Raw genomic sequence first — 17,674 nt, forward strand, 5'->3', positions numbered from 1 at the left:
TTTAGATTAAATTAAAATATGAAAATAATATATAACATTTTGTACTATCATCTATACTATATAAAATGGAAAGGAAAATAGACTTGAGAGGAAGTACTACATCCTAAACTCTAATCACTAAACTCTAAACCCCTCAATAATTAACCATATAACAATCATACCATAAACCTCTATATACTTAACCTTAAACCATAATCACTAAACCCTAAACTCAAATATAAACCATAAACCCAAATATAAACCCTAAATAGAATGAAACTAAATAAATAGTATAGTACATATTGGTGAAATTATGAAATATCTATGATATCATGGAAAAAGTTAATGCTAACCCCAAATAGTATCATGAAATATCTATTATATCATGAAATGTCTATCTCCTGCAATTATAATAGAATACAACAAATAGTAAAGATCAAATATTCCATTTCACATGAATGGTCTTTCCATTTTACGTAGACACGATCTATTCCACTTATATACACATTGCATCATTACATATAAATGAGAATATATTTACTAGATGGCTCAAATCCAATTTCAAACAATCTACTTGGCAGTCTAATCTTCCATTTGTAATTTGAGAAACAAAAGCTAAAGACAAAGGTACTATCCATATAACAAAGTAAATGTAAAATCAATTGTATAGTATAACAATAATGTGGAATGAAAACCATGTAAGATGTTAGGAAGAAGAAGAAGAAATGTGTGACTTTCTGATGACCACGTTTAACTTTTGCTCTTTTGAATAATTTTTTTTTCTTTTAAATTACAGGTTGAACCGGTTGCGTTGAAGGTTAAAAGTGTAATATTATATAAAATACACTATGTATCGATGTATTCTAGGTTATTTGGCTATTGATCTAAGTATTGTTTTTTAGTAGCCATACTACCTAATTCCCCATAAAGATACGAGCAAGGTGTATTAAAATAAAGATCATTGATATTAGAACAAGATTATCCGGGGTTCTTAGTAGGTTTTTAGTGCGTGGGTCCCCACAAAACCCTTAAGGATTGGTTACAAAAACTACTAATTAAGAACCGATCTTAGTGAGTTTCTTACGCTGTTCGCGGGCCCACTGACACGTGGCGGTCCGCGATTAGATTGTTTCTTAATTTTTTTTTTCCTTTTTTTTAAAAACTAAGAAACCCATCGTTGTGAACAGTAGACAAATCATTTCAGGTTTTGTTCGTTGACTATTGGTTGGAAAGCTACTAAATTTGAGCTTACGAATGAGGAACTGTGCATACATCGAAATTTATGTCACTCAAAATGATTAAACAAAACTCTACTTTAGTTCATTACTTTTCAATTTTCATGAACCTTTGACTTATTAGGTTAGTTAAAACTATTTTTCGTGTAGTCTCGTTAGCTGTTAAGCTACAAAACAATATCCAGTTTCAACCGATTTAACCACTTTACAGTTGTGTCCCACAACTTTATAATTTGGTGATTTAAAGAAATAATAATAACCTACATAATTTGTTGTATAGTTACAATTAAAAATTACCATAAATGGAAGAGATCGAAGTCCGCAAATTCGTTAAACATCGGTACGCAACAAATTAGAAAGGAGTAGTCTATATATATAATCGTATTCATTTACTTGTTTTTTATTTGGTAAAATTCATATACTTGGTTTGTTGTTTATACTCCGCAGCATGTGCGAAAGTAACTTAATTACTACGCTAATTTATGCAAAATTTGAGGCTCATGATCCCAGTTATCCGACAAAATTAATTATTAATGTCATTTATATTTCACGTCTGTTCACAAAAGACAAACTCCTTATAAGATTTGATTTAAGTTATTTGTAAATACTGTATGTAATACAATATTACACCAAAAAAATGTAATACAATTACTTTTAAATTTACTAATTTCGCGTTATTATGTGTCCTTGCAGCATTAATAAGCAAGATTCGTGTGATCCTGCCACTTGACATTTCAACCAAAGAGTCGCACATGTTACTTTTGGCTGAGGAGCGTACACATCTTTGACTGTAAATAATTACACAAATTAATTGAAACCCGAAAAAATGAAATTCTACCGATACATCATTTGCGCAACTATTCTGGCTGAAAAAGCCTGCCATATGGCAGATTTGTTTTTATGTGTTTTTTTTTGTCATCAAAAAATCTTTTTTGCTATGTGTTATCAACTGACAAAACTATGTGTGTATTAGTGTATATTGCTTATGTTTTAACTGATGTTTATATATATATATATATATATATATATATTTTTTTAACAGGAGGTTCAATCGGCGACCCGTAATCCGCAAGTGGTTTTCGATTGCCCGAAGACCCGTAATCCGCACCTGGTTTCCGATTGCCAACTGTCTAATCCCCCTGGCCCGGAACCAGCCGGCACTAATACCCATTACCCAAGGACCCGGCACCAACGCCGCGATAACTTTAAACCTGGGGAGGACGTAAAGCTTTTCGTGGCCACAGGGAGTATTCGAACTCGGGTCCGTATAGGTGTTGTAACTACCTCAAGACCACTAGCCCACCACCCTGTGGTTACTTTACTTTCAAAAAAAATATAAGATATAAGATATCAAATTCTACTTCAATATATGAATATTTTTGCTATTATAAAAGGTATAGTTATAAAAAAATATAGTGTGATTGATCCCCCTTTTTAAGTGTAATTTACCGAAATTGTAGGTCATGTTTTGTTCCCATTTGTCCATTATATATTTCATCTGTATATAAATATGTTTTACAAATGAACTCATAAGTCTCACATCATATTATATATATAAAAGGATTAAAGCTGAAATGTAACTTATTATATTTATAAAGCTTAAGTTGCATGCATGATTTAAAACCAGAAGAGGGTCCAATAAGAACCCTAGCTAGCTAGACTTGTAACTAATATATAAAACATATAACAGATAATTAAGCAGAAACCCTGATAGATAGACCTCGCAACGATATTGTAAAATGATATATAAAGTACATATATCTTAGCTATTCATTAATCAAACTCCTAATAACGGCTGCTTGTGGGCTATTAGGATCAATGGTCTCCAGAAGCTGAGACAATCGATCACTGAGATCATCGGCTTCTTTGTTCAAGTTTCTTATGTAATTGCAAGTCTCTTGTAACACCTTCGACGCTGATACCTATATATTTCAAATAATTAACATTTTATAGTCAGAACTCAAATTATATATGTCCAAAACAAGTCTGAATATGAGGTAATAGTGTGTCTTAATGTAAAACAAGATCGAGATCATTGCTAATTTGCTATAGCATATAGACATATATGATGCATTGTTATAAAAAAAAAATAAAGCTTAAGATAATGCTCATAACTTCTCAAATTCAAACAAAACAACACATTTTTTACATTGAGGGCAAATATAAGTAGTGACGTGTACCAAAAGGAAAAGATGTTTCCATTTATAGAAGCGGCATGTACAGTTCTTTCTAAAGTTCGTCCTTTTCTTGTTATATAAACTAAGATATCTAAATATATAATATGAAAAGAATAAGTCGGTGATGTACATAAATGTATTGAGAAATTGATAGTCCGTGAAGCAAAATAGTCGTCTCACATTCAATGTAATTAATCAATATTATAAATAAAATAATTAATTATAATTAGCTTAATGCTGAAGTTAGGGGAAATATGTTCCCCTCTCCTCAAAGTTCGGTAGAAGGTCAAAAGTCTTTAAGAAACTCCATATTGCAATCTCCCAGATGCAATTACTATAAGACTATAATGCATTGTTCAAACTGGTTGTATACGCGAGTTTAAGAACATAAGTAAGTAAATTTTATAATATATAAAATTCAAACTTACGAATATAGATGTATATACTATATATAGTAATTGTATAAGAAGATTTTACCGTGTTGGAACGACGGTTCTGGCGAATCTCTGGAATAGATTGTCGGAGCTTTGAAATAAGTTCAGTGATCTGATCATCGTTAATCCTTGATGACGAGCTTGCTTGTCTCGACCTTCTGCTAGACGACATATTTATGTGGTATGTTTAACTTAAAAGAATTTGCATGTATATGTATCTAAGAAAACACTCTCTCGCTTGGGTTAGGAATAAGTAGAATGGCTTGTGTTTGTCGACAGAAAGGGAGAAAAAGAAGAAGAAATAATGGTGTTATATAGAGGGCGAGGACCACATCTAGAGAGAGAGAGAGAGAGTAATACGTAAAACTTAAATAGGGATGTTCGATATGCGTAGACAAGTGCATAAGAGAGAGCAGTGGTTTAGAATTGGGGACTTGGATACAATACACGTGATTTGCAATTTATCAGATTGTGATGTACGTATATATGTGTATTATTAAACTATATTAAACGATTTGTCGTATATCAAAAACAAAATAACTAAAATAACGATAGTCAGAACTCAGAACCATACTTGAGATTTTTTTTTTTTGCTAAAGACTAAAGAGCGAAAAAATTAGTTGAATTACTCTCTTGGTAATATGAGAACGTATCAGTAATTTCAAGGACTAAACTCTAAACGTGAAACTACCACAATATCCAGAAACCGGAATAATTTCATATTTTTGTAAATTAAAATCTAAATTGAAATCTGTTATAAGCACATAAAAAAAATATTTACAGTGGGACTTGATTTCCGTTTACAACCAATGAAACAAAGAGCTTTGAGATATCATCACTTGATTTTGATATATTATTACTAGCGTAAAGCTTGTCTTATATGTAGGGAGAGAATCAATTATATATTCGATCGATGATGCGTAAAACCAAGAAGATTTTGTGAATCAGTTATAGATATGGGTAAATAAAAACAATGACTTCACCTAAGGTCATTTGAGATGACCGTACAACATCTATAGCCTAACCACTAGGGAGTAGAGAGGGGCTATTCTTAGTCCAAACTCTATCACGTGTGTCTATAGCTCCATAGATAGTGTATCCTTCGATGAAATTTCGTCACGACACCGAACCCATTTACTTCGAAAGTTTTCTAAGATGTGAATGATATGCCAACATGCATCTACTCATGGTCAGGGGCGGACGTACGGCCAAGGGTATGGGTTCACGTGCCCCCATCTCATTTTAAAATTTTCTTCAGTAATTCTTATGGTGTCTATGAAATGCTTCCAACTGAAAAATATTTTATATATGTGCCCCCACCTATTTACATTCCTCCATCCGCCACTGCTCATGGTGATGGTGATGATATGCCAACGATGTGAATGAAAGATGATGATGATGAGTAGATGCATGCTATATATCTAGAAAACAAGGAGATGGTGTGATGAATTGGACATTAATGAAAAATGTTTGTTGATGAGCACACAAAGGTGGGACTATTTATGTTTTAAATACTTTTGAAGTTAATTTTGTTGCAAACAAAAACAAGTTTTAACCTCCCATGTGATGACATGACACTCTTTCTCCCCTCTAATCAGGGAGCATCCCCCTCCTTCACGCCCCTCCTACCACATGACACTTTTTGTTTATTTCTTTTATCTTTTCTTCTCATTGTAGCGAGATAACAACATCAAAATCTCTATGTTTTTAGCACTTTTGACTCTCTCTCTCTCTCTCTCTCTCTCTCTCTCTCTCTCTCTCTCTCTCTCTCTTACAACAAACACTTTTGACTCTTTTGTTCAAGAAGTTTGTAGTGCTACAAATTCAACATAATAAATATAGGGATGTCGTTGGTTATAAATTACAAAAAAAAATGTTATGTTCTTTCGGAATATTTACATGCGAAGTAGGTAACTACTGTACAGTTCAACATCTCAGTAGACCAAAAGGAGAGTGGATGGTCTCACGAGAAGACGACTCTCACCAAATATCCACAACTTACGCAGTGGATTTTTTGTTTGGTTCCTTTGTTTCAAAATTATTTGAAAAACAACAGAAAAAAAAATCCCATAATTAAGGCATCACTAATTTACTAGTATAGTTCATAATAGATATGCATATATATGCTCTGATTATGAAAACCATAACATAACTAACGAACTTTAATTATATATTCGGTGATTCTACATCATTTCTCTAGACATTACTGATATCCTAATGCTCAAGGCACTGGATCAAGTTATTCAAACTTCTGATGCAATTCTATCCTAAGTCAAGGCACTGAACAAATTAATCGATCTAAACTTTTGGATACTGACATGGCAAGTTTTAGAATGGTTAGGACATAGAAGAAAGATAATGTTCTTAATCAAATAAATAATTTATGATTACTATTTATCAAGATTCGAGGACTAATTTACAATGTCAAACAGTAACTGACTTATGTATTTACTCTTTTAATTATAGCAATCTTTTTTGTCGTAACTTTTTGTTAGATACAGAATGATATAGGCAAAATCATCAAAGGGGAGGGACGGGTGTTCTTGGAAATGAAGACATTGATTGTGAATGCTTGTCTTCGTCTGTTTGTATTCTAGATGTCCATCGAATATGTACCACCAAAAATTCATCTTTCTTACATTGTAATTTTATGTCAAGAATTTAAATCGTAGGTTTCTTCTAAACCAACGACACACTTCTGTCATAATAAAATGAAATACTGGACCACACCAACACCAAGCTTATCAAAAAAAAAAAATACTATATGTCTCCAATTTCTATCACTTTAGGTTAATCATGTTATTTTAGTAAGAATATATTTAATGTTTTGTTTAAGAAAAAAAAGTAAAACGTTGATTTTTTTTTTTTTTTTTGCATGCTTAATTCTAAAACGTCATGGTAGTAAAACCTACAAAGCCCCACTCTCACAGTTTCAAGTCATAACATAATTAGCTAAAAAGACAACTATCTTGGCCAGACTTGTCCATACACATCCTTCTTCGAGTACCCTCGGTCCCATGACCATGGAACATCTGAAAAAATAACAGTGCCAATAAAAACGTTAGGAATCAAAGAACTGAACTATGTTGGAGAATGGAAGCGAGAAAACCTTCAGATGAGTATGGCTTAGGAGGTAGTTGATAAGGAACTGGGAGTGAGATTATCTCAGGCGAATCTCTGTTTCCTTGCCATGTCATCGTCACTAGCTTACTCCTCTTCTCCACCTCACCTTTCGTCTCTTGTTTTACCTTCTTAGTACTCGAGTTGTTGTCGGTGCATGAAAAGCTACAACCTTGTGTTTTCACTGGAGATGGTAAGAACAAGACTCCCAACTAACAATGTCACACCAGGCAATGGAACTTGGTTAGTGTTTACGTAAAAGATCAAGACTTAGTTACGGGGAAAACACCAGGGGTTTACCTCATAGGAACGGATCATCAACTGAGAGTTGTTCTTCTGAAGTGCTCCCCAGGCCGCTTTGCTAAGATTCGATGAGGTTAGCAAGAACCATCTATGGAAAGCAAAACAAGAACACTGATCACTACATGCACACACTTTTCTATTAACTAAAAAGATTGAGACTTTATGAACATTACGCAAGCTTCTGGTCGCTGTAACGCGTGAATGTCTTTATATGTGGCATTGCACGACTGAAAACATTAAAAAAAAGGATCAAAACTGAGTAGTAATCATAAAAGATTTGGTTTTTTAATCTACCTGCGAGCACTATGATCAGCTTTCCATTTTGCCCAATACTTTTTCAAGAATGGTTTCTCCACATTCTTCAATGGGCTCGGAATTGCATTGCCAGCAGCATAACCCTTTTCAAAATTCACAGTTTAGAATAAAGGGCCATAAGATATATATAATGTATTCTTAAAGATTACCTCTAAAGAACACCTGACGTCTTCTACTGTAGGCCATATAATCAAAGGATCCCCATGACCGAGAGGAGTTCTGTCCTCTGTTATACCAGAAGACAAAGAAGCTCCAAACTCAGCCAACCACTTCTCGTCCAAAGAACCGAGTGAAGAAAACTGCAACAATCCCTTTAAGCAATACAACTAAAAAATAGAAAAGGAACTTGGTAGAGAAATGGAACATTACCTGATAAACTAATGGGGATCTGCGGAACTCCCTATCAAAAACGCATTCTTGAAGAATCGTCCTTAGCTTCATGTGTCCCCATTTTCTCATGTTGGAACCAGTGTGGTACCCAGGGACTGATGCAACTAGTCTAACCTGAAAATCTATTATATCTTAGTATACAGTAAGTATACAAATCAATTGTAGAGAGATGGAAGGTACCGTAGCATTGGAATAATCAAACTTTCTGAAGAAGGCTGCATTGATCTTGACATTACCAAGACCAGGCAAGCTTGCAGTAAACTCAGGCCACTTAAGAACAGCGAGGTAATCGACAAGATCATCTTCGAATCCGCAACTTTTAGTTGAATCTTTATCATCATCATCATCTTTAAAAGGGAAATCTTGCATCCACAAGCCTTGGCTTTTGTTGTTCCAATCAACGTGGATCAGATTCGCTGTGTGTACCACAACTCTCACTCCTCGAGGATAGACAAGGAAGATAGCCTTGGAGTGATGTGTCCCAAACGAAATAGGTAAACGAGGCTTATGAAGAATCCAATTAGCTGGCTTCTTCCTCTGTTCAACAAAAAAAAAAGAGACTGGAGATTAACATTAACATCGTTTAGAAGTAATCAGTAAACAGTCATAAACAAACCTGAATGTACTCTTGCCTAGCATCACCTTCTCCATGAATAACCATAACCTGAGGAATGTTCACCAGTTTCGGGCAAGCTACCAATACAGTGATCCAAGTTAATAAGTTAACATCGTCTAAACAAAACAATTAAAACTACGAGAAAAAAACTCACCTGACAACAACCAGTCTAGATCCACCATATAATTCGATAAAATTGCAGCAACAACGTCTCCCTGTCATTAACAAGTCTCTTCTCTTTAGTCAAAACCATCTGAACAAAAAAACAATTAAACTACTGTTAAGACTAACCTCAACGACATCATTAATCGAAACACAAGAAGTGTTAGCCCAATCAGGCAAACCATCAACACTCAAAAGCCGAAACGTTGAATGCAGCTTCTCACTAGCTGGACAAAAACGTCGAATCGCCTCCACGTCATCACTACCATCTCCTTCCTATAACAAGTTCATCAGATCAAAACAAAGCCTACAACAAATAAAGATCCATTCTTTAGTTAAGTAAGCAACCTTTCGAGCTTTCTTAGCAGCTCTTTCATGACTTCCTCTCTCACTCTCTCGTGGCAACAACACTAGCTTGAAGAAATGATGACCAGGGATCAATTCGATAAGATCATCGTTAACTAACGAAACCTCTCCACGTGGATTTACTTTCTTCCTCTCTCCGGAAGATCTAACAACCACAGGGTTCGTTCCTTCCTACCCAATAGAGAAAAGATACAAACTTTGATTACGAAGAAGCGAATTGGCTATAAAAAAGGTTAGGGTTTGTGATTTTATTATATACCACGGATAAGGAGGCTGAGCCGGAGGTGGAAGTTGTGATGGTGATGTGCTTGCGGCTGAGACGCTTATCGGTGGTTGAAACGTTGAGGCGTCCGATGGTGTTCTGGCCTTCGGATAAGGTTATCCTCGGGGATGAATTGTCTTCCTTTAGGTCTGGTTTGAGCGGAATCAGATACGCTACCTGTATAACAGATGCAGAATCAAGAGAAAGAGATGTTTCAGTTTTGGGCAATTGGAAGAGACTAGAGAGAGTGGGGATTAGGGCTTTGATTCGAGTACCTGAGAGAGAGTCATTGTAGAAGGCTTCGACGAGTGTCTGAGTTTGGTTTTTGCAGTGAATCGTAACGAGGAAGAAGAAGCAAAACGCAGCGTTTTGGGGAACCCAATAAAACCTCCCTCTATCTTTGCTAAGTTGGCCCCAAATTCATGACAAAGCGATTAAAAGAAGAAAGTTATGATCTAACGTAACGGTAAGTAACGATTTTCTACGCCGGCGGCAACAATCTCACCACCAACGCATCAGCAATAATACCTATGAGTAACTTAAGAGTATAGCTATCATAAAAGTCTGGGTGGTGTAGTCGGTTATCACGCTAGTCTCACACACTAGAGGTCCCCGGTTCGAACCCGGGCTCAGACATTTTTTTTACATCATGTAAAAGCCGTTTACATGTGTCATCAACAGATTGATTAGGGGAGAGCCAGCGCGGGAAGAAGGTCATCAACTTCTTTTTTTACTGGGCTTTGGATATTATGGGCCTACTTGGACATTCCATGCCCGTTTTGTTAACCCGTAATATATAACTGCATTAACAACTATTTCAGCTTTACGTGTGACAAGGGGAAGAAGAGACGGCCCAGGTTTACAAACATCAACGAGACCAGATCGAACTTACCATCACCATTTGATAATATCACCAGCTTTATCAGCCAATTCCATGAACACGTTCTGGTATGTAATATGTGTGAACATAATTGATAAAGGCATAACAGAGAAATAAATGTAAAAAACAAAAGTAAAGCATAAAGTTTCACGAGCTCATATATACATTCACGGTTTTATATACACATGACACTATGACAAGAAAACAAAACCAACAAAAGGAGTTAAAAGAAAGAAAAAACAGAGAAATCATAAGAAAACGATGCACAATCAAAAACTAACTCAAGTAACGATTTAATAATAAATATTATAAGCTCAGTTACATCATTAGATCCATACAGAGAACTACTGAAGTTGAACCTCTTTGATCGGTTTTGATCTCTGTGAGTCATCATAACTGAACAGCGTTAACGGATCTCACTTTTCCACTAAGAGGCGAACAAGGAAGATTCGGCCTCGAGATCAGGACAAAACTGAGACGACGCGGATGTTGAACAAATCTTCCATTCGCGGCTTTGTCTTCCACGAGAACACAGAGATCCTCCTCCCTGATCTTCAAAACCTGGCTATGTACTCGCTCCTTACCGGTCTTCCTCGTGACCGGAGCAGCTCCCCAACGTCCGACGGATCTTGGAGACTCCGTCTCAGCTTCCGATGATCCACTGCTCTCTGTCTCGACCTCCTCCGCCATCTTCCTAGCTACCGCCTCCATCTCTGGCCAAGTATCAGCTTCTCCTCTCATCGTTTATAAAAACTATAAGAAATTCGAAATTTATTGTCAACTGTGAAAGACATGTGAAGCGGAGCCTGCTTCTTCATTTATATACTGAGCTAGTGTTGACGTGTCTGTATTGATGAGAGAAATTTAAACCATACATGTTTTGACACGTGGATAGTTATATGAGGCGGTCGGTTAGAGAAAATGGTGGGGACCGGACCGGATCTCTCTGTGTGTCGTTTGACCGATGAAGTGAGACGTGTGGAAGTAGAAGAAGAAGAGGAAATCGGATCTGAAAGCGACCAATCTGGCGCCGTTTTATTCGGCAGCTTCCATAAACTAGTTCGTTAACTTCCAAAGACTGTCGCCACGTCATTCCTACAAAGTCTCCCTTTAGATAATTAGATCATGTCTTTTTTTTGTAACACACTCCTTTAGATTATGTTTATCAACAATATTTTATAAGCATCGTGTTATTTTGTACAGATGTAGGCTACTCCTGGTATTTATTTATTGTCAGTATTGATATTAGCAGCAATATATATATATCGTCAGCATTCAATAGAATACACTAATCAGTGAAGTAAAATACCAATATACTAATCAACAAAGTTCAAAAATCATACTAACAGTGAATACTATTTTGACCATCTAAGTATCCCCTGTAATATTGGTAGAGTTGTAATGGTCGAATGATTTGATCATAGAAAGGTAAGGGTCATATCCATCGGCAGCAGATTTTGTCAAATGTTATTAAATTCTAAAAGACGATTCTCAAAGTGTTGAACGTGTAAAACTGGGATTGATTTTGGTTGCCGTCTGGCTCTAGACTCTAGTCGAGGGTCACTGATACTTCCCTTTCATCTACGTGTCCCTAGCAGTAATCAAACAAATCAGTTGTATTAATTGTTTACTATGGTGAGATGGTTTCCACGTGGTTTAGAATATAACACGAGTGTGAAGAAAATATCGAGTGTTAGTAAACAATTGGCACTGTCCATTTCAAATGTAATCACTAGCTGCGATATCTCTAATTAAAAAAAAAAAAAAAATCATACAATCAGATTCAAATAAACGCAAAACGCTTGGTAGCAAAACGCAAGCATTCCTTATGGGCCAAAAAAAAGCGAATAGCGTTCGTATATCATAATTTCATTTTTTGGAAATTAGCATACAAAAATTTCAAGAAATAAGACAACTTTTGAAAGATAATGTGATTAATGTAAATAAGCATAAGGTTCGACAAACTCTTTAGGAGAAATAAAAAAGCATAAAAAAATCCTTCAGAAAACGAAGTTCCAGACTACAAAATATCAAAACGCAGACTGTTTCATAGCTAAAACCGGCGAGAGTTAGATTTACTCTTCATCATCACCGTCAGCATCGCCACCTGAGGCTTTCTTGGAGGCAGACTTCTCGTTCCTTCTCTTCACTCTTCCTGGACGACCACCACCAAAGGGACTGGTTAGAGCAAAGTCGATGTGTTTCTGCGAGTCAAGTCTCACCATGAACGATGGAATGTTCACCAATTGCTTTCCAACCCTATAAAAATAGTGAAACAAAACACAAATCAAGATGAGTAACACTGTTAAGACGATGCCATTACTAAAAAAAAAAAAAACTTTAAATCTGAACAAAACAGATTTGTAACGAAAATGATTCAACAAGAAGAATTAAAGTCAACGTAGTAAAACCATTCTAATGAACAAAACCAAAACAAAAGATTCAGTAATAAAATTAAGACAAGATTTCAATACAAAAACACAATGCTTCAAGTTTCATAATTAAACTGTGATACACAATACTTTAGTATATATCTCAGTATACGTTTCAGATTATGTTCTAGTTTATAGTAATGCTAACAAAAAATGTGTTACTACATAAAAATAAGTAACTCGAAACAAAATGCGGTATTATCAAGACAAAACAGACAATGTTTAACGCTCTACAACCAAGCTGTAATAAAAAAAACATATCATCATATAGTTCAGAATAAGTTCCAGAGAAAATTAAACTAATTCAGATACAATTAACACATCCAATACCTGATATGCCTCTGCCTGATGAGGACACGGGAGTGATGAATCGACTTGGCCATACCAGACTTGAACACAATAGTCTGAAGACGACGCTCAAGAAAATTCTCCACGGTCAACGCCAAGACGTAATCGAGCTTGTTCTGGCTCTCGTCGAGAAGCCCGTACCTGTTCATCTTCCTGAGAAGCGCCTCTCCTTCGAAGATCCTCTTGGGATTCTTCTCGTCGAGCGTCAGGAGATCCCTCGCGGCGTTACGGATGCGGCTCAGGGAGTACTGGACTCTCCAGAGCTCACGCTTGTTGCGGAGACCGTACTCGCCGACGAGCTTCAGCTCGGAGTCGAGACGCTCCTTCTCGAAAGGACGTCGTGGGCCCTTGAAGGTTTTCCCATCTAGTAAAACAACACACGTTCAATCAAACAATGTGAGACCTCAGAAACGGATCTATTCATCTAAGATTCATAAATAAAGATAGGCTATAGTTTTTTAACGTATTCTAGATTAAAAGCTTAGAGTAATCCTCAACGAGAGATTGATAGAGGGGACTTACAGTTGCGGTAGTAGCAAACGTGCACCATGGCTTCGTCTTCTTTAGTGAGACACGGCGATTTGGAAAAACTAGGGCAACCAGAGAGAAGTGAAGGAGACGGATAACTCTACTTCTTTATATGAGTGTCTAAAACCCTAAAGTTTAGGTTTTTAATGGGCTTTATTGAATATATGGGCCTATTTTAATCGTATGGGCTCAGATTATAATTTGATTGTTGAAATCTATCTACTACTACTATGTATAGTAGTAAATCAACTTGTTTGCCAATAATCGTAGCAAAGGATATCACTTCACATATATTTAAAAGTTATATCAAAATATTCAATCTGGAGTTTAAGTGGTTTTGTATTAAAATAAAAAATCATTTGCTATTCATATGTGAATTTTAAAATATTCTTTCAATTCCAGTGTTTTTAGACGTGTGATCATTTGTTGAAATTCATTATTTCCCAATATTTTAATTAGTTGATTTCAAGAGATTTGTGATGTTTTAAATTTTTTCCTGGTGATTTTTTTAGTGAAAATATAAAACTCTAAATCATTCATCCAATATTATATTGAATACATTGTCCTAGTAATTGCAAGATTTTTTAGAAGTTGAGAGAGTTCAGCATTGAATAAAAAAACCCACTTCAGAAAAAAAAAAAAATTGACAATCATCTGAAGAATTGAACTTATGCCTTTGCATAAACAAGCCAATGGTCAGTATCCAGACAGAGACTAAAGACAAAAACAGTAGATGTTATTGAATTTGAGTGTTGCTGTTCTAATACATCACCATCTTTTACTCAAAGAGATCGTATGATCTAACAAAGGAAGACACCTTCAGATTTGCTGAATCACGACGACGAAGCTGTCTCCATCTGAGTCGACTTGGTGGCTGCAGCTCTAGTGTAGATAGGGTGAAGAACATGACCTCCCTTAGGATCAACATGGATCCATTTGCGTCCAGTTATCTTGTTCTTCTCGAACCTGACTCGTCCTTCTTTCAATGCAAACAGCGTATGGTCCTTCCCAATCCCCACATAGTCTCCCGGGTGAAACCGAGTTCCACGTTGACGGACTATTATGTTTCCCGGTATCACGTTCTACAAAACCCCCCACACACACAGACAAAGATTAGTTTGTTTCTCTGCATCGTAATGAGCTCATTGTTGCAACGTTACCTCTCCTCCGAACTTCTTGACACCGAGATTCTTGGGTTTAGAGTCGCGGCCGTTCTTGGTGGAACCAGCGGTTTTCTTAGTAGCCCAACGCTTAAAGACCAAACTCAACCCACTTGAAGAACCATCTTACACATCCAAAACAAGACAGGGATCATCAAACAAACACAGAGAGATTTCGAAAGCAGACTCAAAAGACAAAACTGATAGAAGTATATATATATATTACCGTAAATGCCACTGCCACCGTAAGCAGGAACCTCGGTGATAAGTTCCCTCAAGCTAACTCTTCTGCACAAGGATGCTGCTGAGTTGAAGAAATTCATTTCTTTTCAGAATCTGCAATTAACAAAGAAGAGCAGCTTAATGAGTTTTCTTTTTTTTTACCACTTCAAATTCGAAAATGCATCAAGTAAAACTCATTGATCTTCTGTGCAACGAATAGATAACTTATCAGACTCAAATACAATCCACATTAGATTCGATCCGTCTATCAAAAACCCTAATTATATGAATTGGCGATCAAATCCGAAATTTTCCTAATGGATTTTTGCAACCCGGACGAAATCGAATCGGATGCGGGGTAATGAGAAGGGAAGATACTTACCGGAAATTTTCGATTACAGTTGAAAATGGCGACGGAGACGGAGACGGAGACGGCGACGGCTCGAGAGGAAAATGGCGTAACTTGTAAACCCTTGCTCGCAAGTCAGCAAGTGTCAACTTTAGGCACAATGGGTCCTTGATGTTTCCTATTTTTTACACTATCACCTCTATACTTTAATTTGGATCAAAAATAAAGAATTGCTCTCTATATATTTTTTTTTTTATTTTTTCACAACATTGTATAATTTGATACAGTTCAGCAAGAATAGAAAGTAGCAAGTAGCAACACATCATACAATATTCTAAAGCATAAAGATAGAGGGAAAGGATAGACGAGTTGAAACCATGTTTCCACCAAGTGTGCTTAGCTAAATCCAAACATAGTATTTAATTAGATCATTGTTGTAAAACTAGTGATTTTTTTTTTTGCTAAATTTTGTAAAACTAGTGATATTTGAAGAGACATTTTGCATGAAAAGATGTCTTCACCTTGATAAGGGTAAGTGCTCAATTTGTTGAGAAGCTACAACAGTAGAAACCAAAGGGGATGAAGTGATGAGCCAGTAGGGTTCAGGAAAATAGAGCTAACCTCTTTCGTGGCCAAGTAAACAAAACAAAAAATCGAATATGAAATTTGCAAGACATCTTTCTCAGCTAGGTTAGCTAAGGCATCTATTTCTTTCCTTGCATCAGTTACTGCTAAAGATCTCACGACACTATTAGCCCCTGCTTTCAAGCTTGAAGAGGGAAGCGACTCTATGGTAAGTCCATGCATTTTATTGGGTAGAGTCGATGAACCAGTGACTGTGCGGTGAAACACTTCCATTGTCGTTGCACACTTAGAGCCAAAAACCGTATCTAATGCGTTGTTCGAAACAATGACATTGATCATTTTGATAAGCACAAGTTGTATCTACAGTATTCTAAACAAAGTGACAAATCTAACACTAAGACTGTAGGAATGATTATGCGTGACAACTTATATAACTCTTAAGACCCAAATAAATGTCGATTTTCATAGTAGCCAAAATTTCCCTGTGACGTTTAGGAGGAATGATTTATCAACCCAGTTTTACCTCTGAGATAAAATTTGCATTTGTTATTCCGTGTATCATAACATGCATTGTGTGCAATGTAACAATATCTTTGACAACACTGTGACACAGAAAAATGGTTTCGTTTCAAAATCTCAAGTTTTGGAAAGAAACCAAAATTGCCCACAGTTTGTAATGGTCATGTAAATATCTTAGGCCTGTATGTGTGAGCAAGTTGACATGATGATCACTATCTTTTACTTCTTGTAAATATTGTTAAAATATGTATGCATGTGTTTGAACAACTTGGCATGATCTATATGCCTTTTTAGACAGTAATCAATATCCCATGTGATCCATCACATGCTTTGAAATCTTTTTATACAAATATTTTGATATTTCAAGCTTTCTTTCTAAGGGTTCTACGTTTCTAACCAAGATGCTTTGGTCTAGTGGCATAGGACCTCCAGCTGGAGTGTTCGCCTCTGGATTCGAGCTTTGGTTACTGCGAAAATTTACATGTGGGCTGCAGCATCCGAGACCGAAGACCGTTACACGGTGAGCCACATGGTGACGTCCTGGCAGCGTCCATGCTCACTTCGGTCTCTAGTCTGGACCACTTCGGTGGGGCCAGGATACTCGATTAGCAAAAAAAAAAAGAAAAAAAAAGGGTTCTACGCTTCTACGGTCCGTGCTTGGCCGTGCCGTGCCCCGGCCCTACAGGTTTCTTATAATAAGTTAATAACCCTTGCAATCAATTCTGTGTCACATCAATTATTTTGGAGATAAGTCTTACATTTTTATTCAACCAGAAAAATATACTTATTATTATTTCCTGTAAAATTGACTTTATTCGTTTATTATTCACTATAGAAAAGATAATAGTAGTATATCTTAAACCAAAAATATCCCTATGTTCCCTCCTTTTCTCCTAACAGAGTGACTCAAAACAATAATTGGATGAGCATTGAGCATGTGGTACTGGTTAACTGCACATGCCTTCTCTTCTTTCATTCCAAACCTTTTTTTTGAGCAAACTTTTTTGGTATTTATTTTACGTAAAAAACAACTTTACTTCTTTTTTTAACATAAAAAAACACAACTTTACATGATCTGGTATACACGCAGTACACAAGTTGGGATGTGAATGAATTTGTCACTTGTGTATGCATGTGTAAGTATATACGTTTTGTGTTGTTGCATGTCTTTCAAGTTGCTTTTTGTAAATCTTGATTTTATTTTTCTATCATATCACAAAATGATATATCTATTGGTGGAACTACACGATTTTGCTCATCTATAGATTTGAATGATTTAGTTGAAATCTGCT

General features: G+C 36.0%; 5 protein-coding genes and 1 non-coding gene across 6 annotated transcripts; 1 reads left to right on the forward strand and 5 right to left on the reverse strand.

Moving 5' to 3' along the window:
• Positions 1-2,784: 2,784 nt before the first annotated feature.
• Positions 2,785-4,376, reverse strand: LOC106443145 (transcription factor PRE2). Its single transcript, XM_013884738.3, has 2 exons — positions 3,869-4,376; positions 2,785-3,136 (listed from the first exon to the last, which is right to left on the reverse strand). The coding sequence occupies exons 1-2, from the start codon at positions 3,995-3,997 to the stop codon at positions 2,981-2,983; spliced, it is 285 nt and encodes a 94-aa protein (XP_013740192.1). The 5' UTR covers positions 3,998-4,376; the 3' UTR covers positions 2,785-2,980.
• A 2,248-nt stretch (positions 4,377-6,624) lies between these two features.
• LOC106432741 (tyrosyl-DNA phosphodiesterase 1-like) lies at positions 6,625-9,886 on the reverse strand. The gene is made up of 14 exons (XM_013873583.3): positions 9,635-9,886; positions 9,357-9,536; positions 9,080-9,268; positions 8,861-9,007; positions 8,724-8,784; positions 8,570-8,646; positions 8,134-8,490; positions 7,933-8,067; positions 7,713-7,862; positions 7,543-7,646; positions 7,422-7,475; positions 7,246-7,336; positions 6,935-7,157; positions 6,625-6,857 (listed from the first exon to the last, which is right to left on the reverse strand). The coding sequence occupies exons 1-14, from the start codon at positions 9,647-9,649 to the stop codon at positions 6,790-6,792; spliced, it is 1,851 nt and encodes a 616-aa protein (XP_013729037.1). The 5' UTR covers positions 9,650-9,886; the 3' UTR covers positions 6,625-6,789.
• Positions 9,887-9,921: 35 nt separating this feature from the next.
• TRNAV-CAC lies at positions 9,922-9,995 on the forward strand. The gene has a single exon. It is a non-coding gene; the product is annotated as a tRNA-Val (tRNA).
• A 377-nt stretch (positions 9,996-10,372) lies between these two features.
• On the reverse strand, positions 10,373-11,041 carry LOC106443143. The gene has a single exon (XM_013884736.3). It carries the CDS (start codon positions 10,978-10,980, stop codon positions 10,630-10,632), a length of 351 nt encoding a protein of 116 aa, XP_013740190.3. The 5' UTR covers positions 10,981-11,041; the 3' UTR covers positions 10,373-10,629.
• Positions 11,042-12,155: 1,114 nt separating this feature from the next.
• Positions 12,156-13,680, reverse strand: LOC106432734 (40S ribosomal protein S9-1). Its single transcript, XM_013873578.3, has 3 exons — positions 13,542-13,680; positions 13,002-13,383; positions 12,156-12,498 (listed from the first exon to the last, which is right to left on the reverse strand). The coding sequence occupies exons 1-3, from the start codon at positions 13,567-13,569 to the stop codon at positions 12,315-12,317; spliced, it is 594 nt and encodes a 197-aa protein (XP_013729032.2). The 5' UTR covers positions 13,570-13,680; the 3' UTR covers positions 12,156-12,314.
• A 517-nt stretch (positions 13,681-14,197) lies between these two features.
• Positions 14,198-15,566, reverse strand: LOC106443142 (50S ribosomal protein L27). The gene is made up of 4 exons (XM_013884735.3): positions 15,312-15,566; positions 14,934-15,043; positions 14,708-14,832; positions 14,198-14,629 (listed from the first exon to the last, which is right to left on the reverse strand). The coding sequence occupies exons 2-4, from the start codon at positions 15,028-15,030 to the stop codon at positions 14,381-14,383; spliced, it is 471 nt and encodes a 156-aa protein (XP_013740189.1). The 5' UTR covers positions 15,031-15,043; positions 15,312-15,566; the 3' UTR covers positions 14,198-14,380.
• Between the last annotated feature and the right edge of the window lie 2,108 nt (positions 15,567-17,674).

This window comes from Brassica napus, chromosome C3, assembly GCF_020379485.1.
Source record: "Brassica napus cultivar Da-Ae chromosome C3, Da-Ae, whole genome shotgun sequence".
NCBI classification, from domain to species: domain Eukaryota; kingdom Viridiplantae; phylum Streptophyta; class Magnoliopsida; order Brassicales; family Brassicaceae; genus Brassica; species Brassica napus.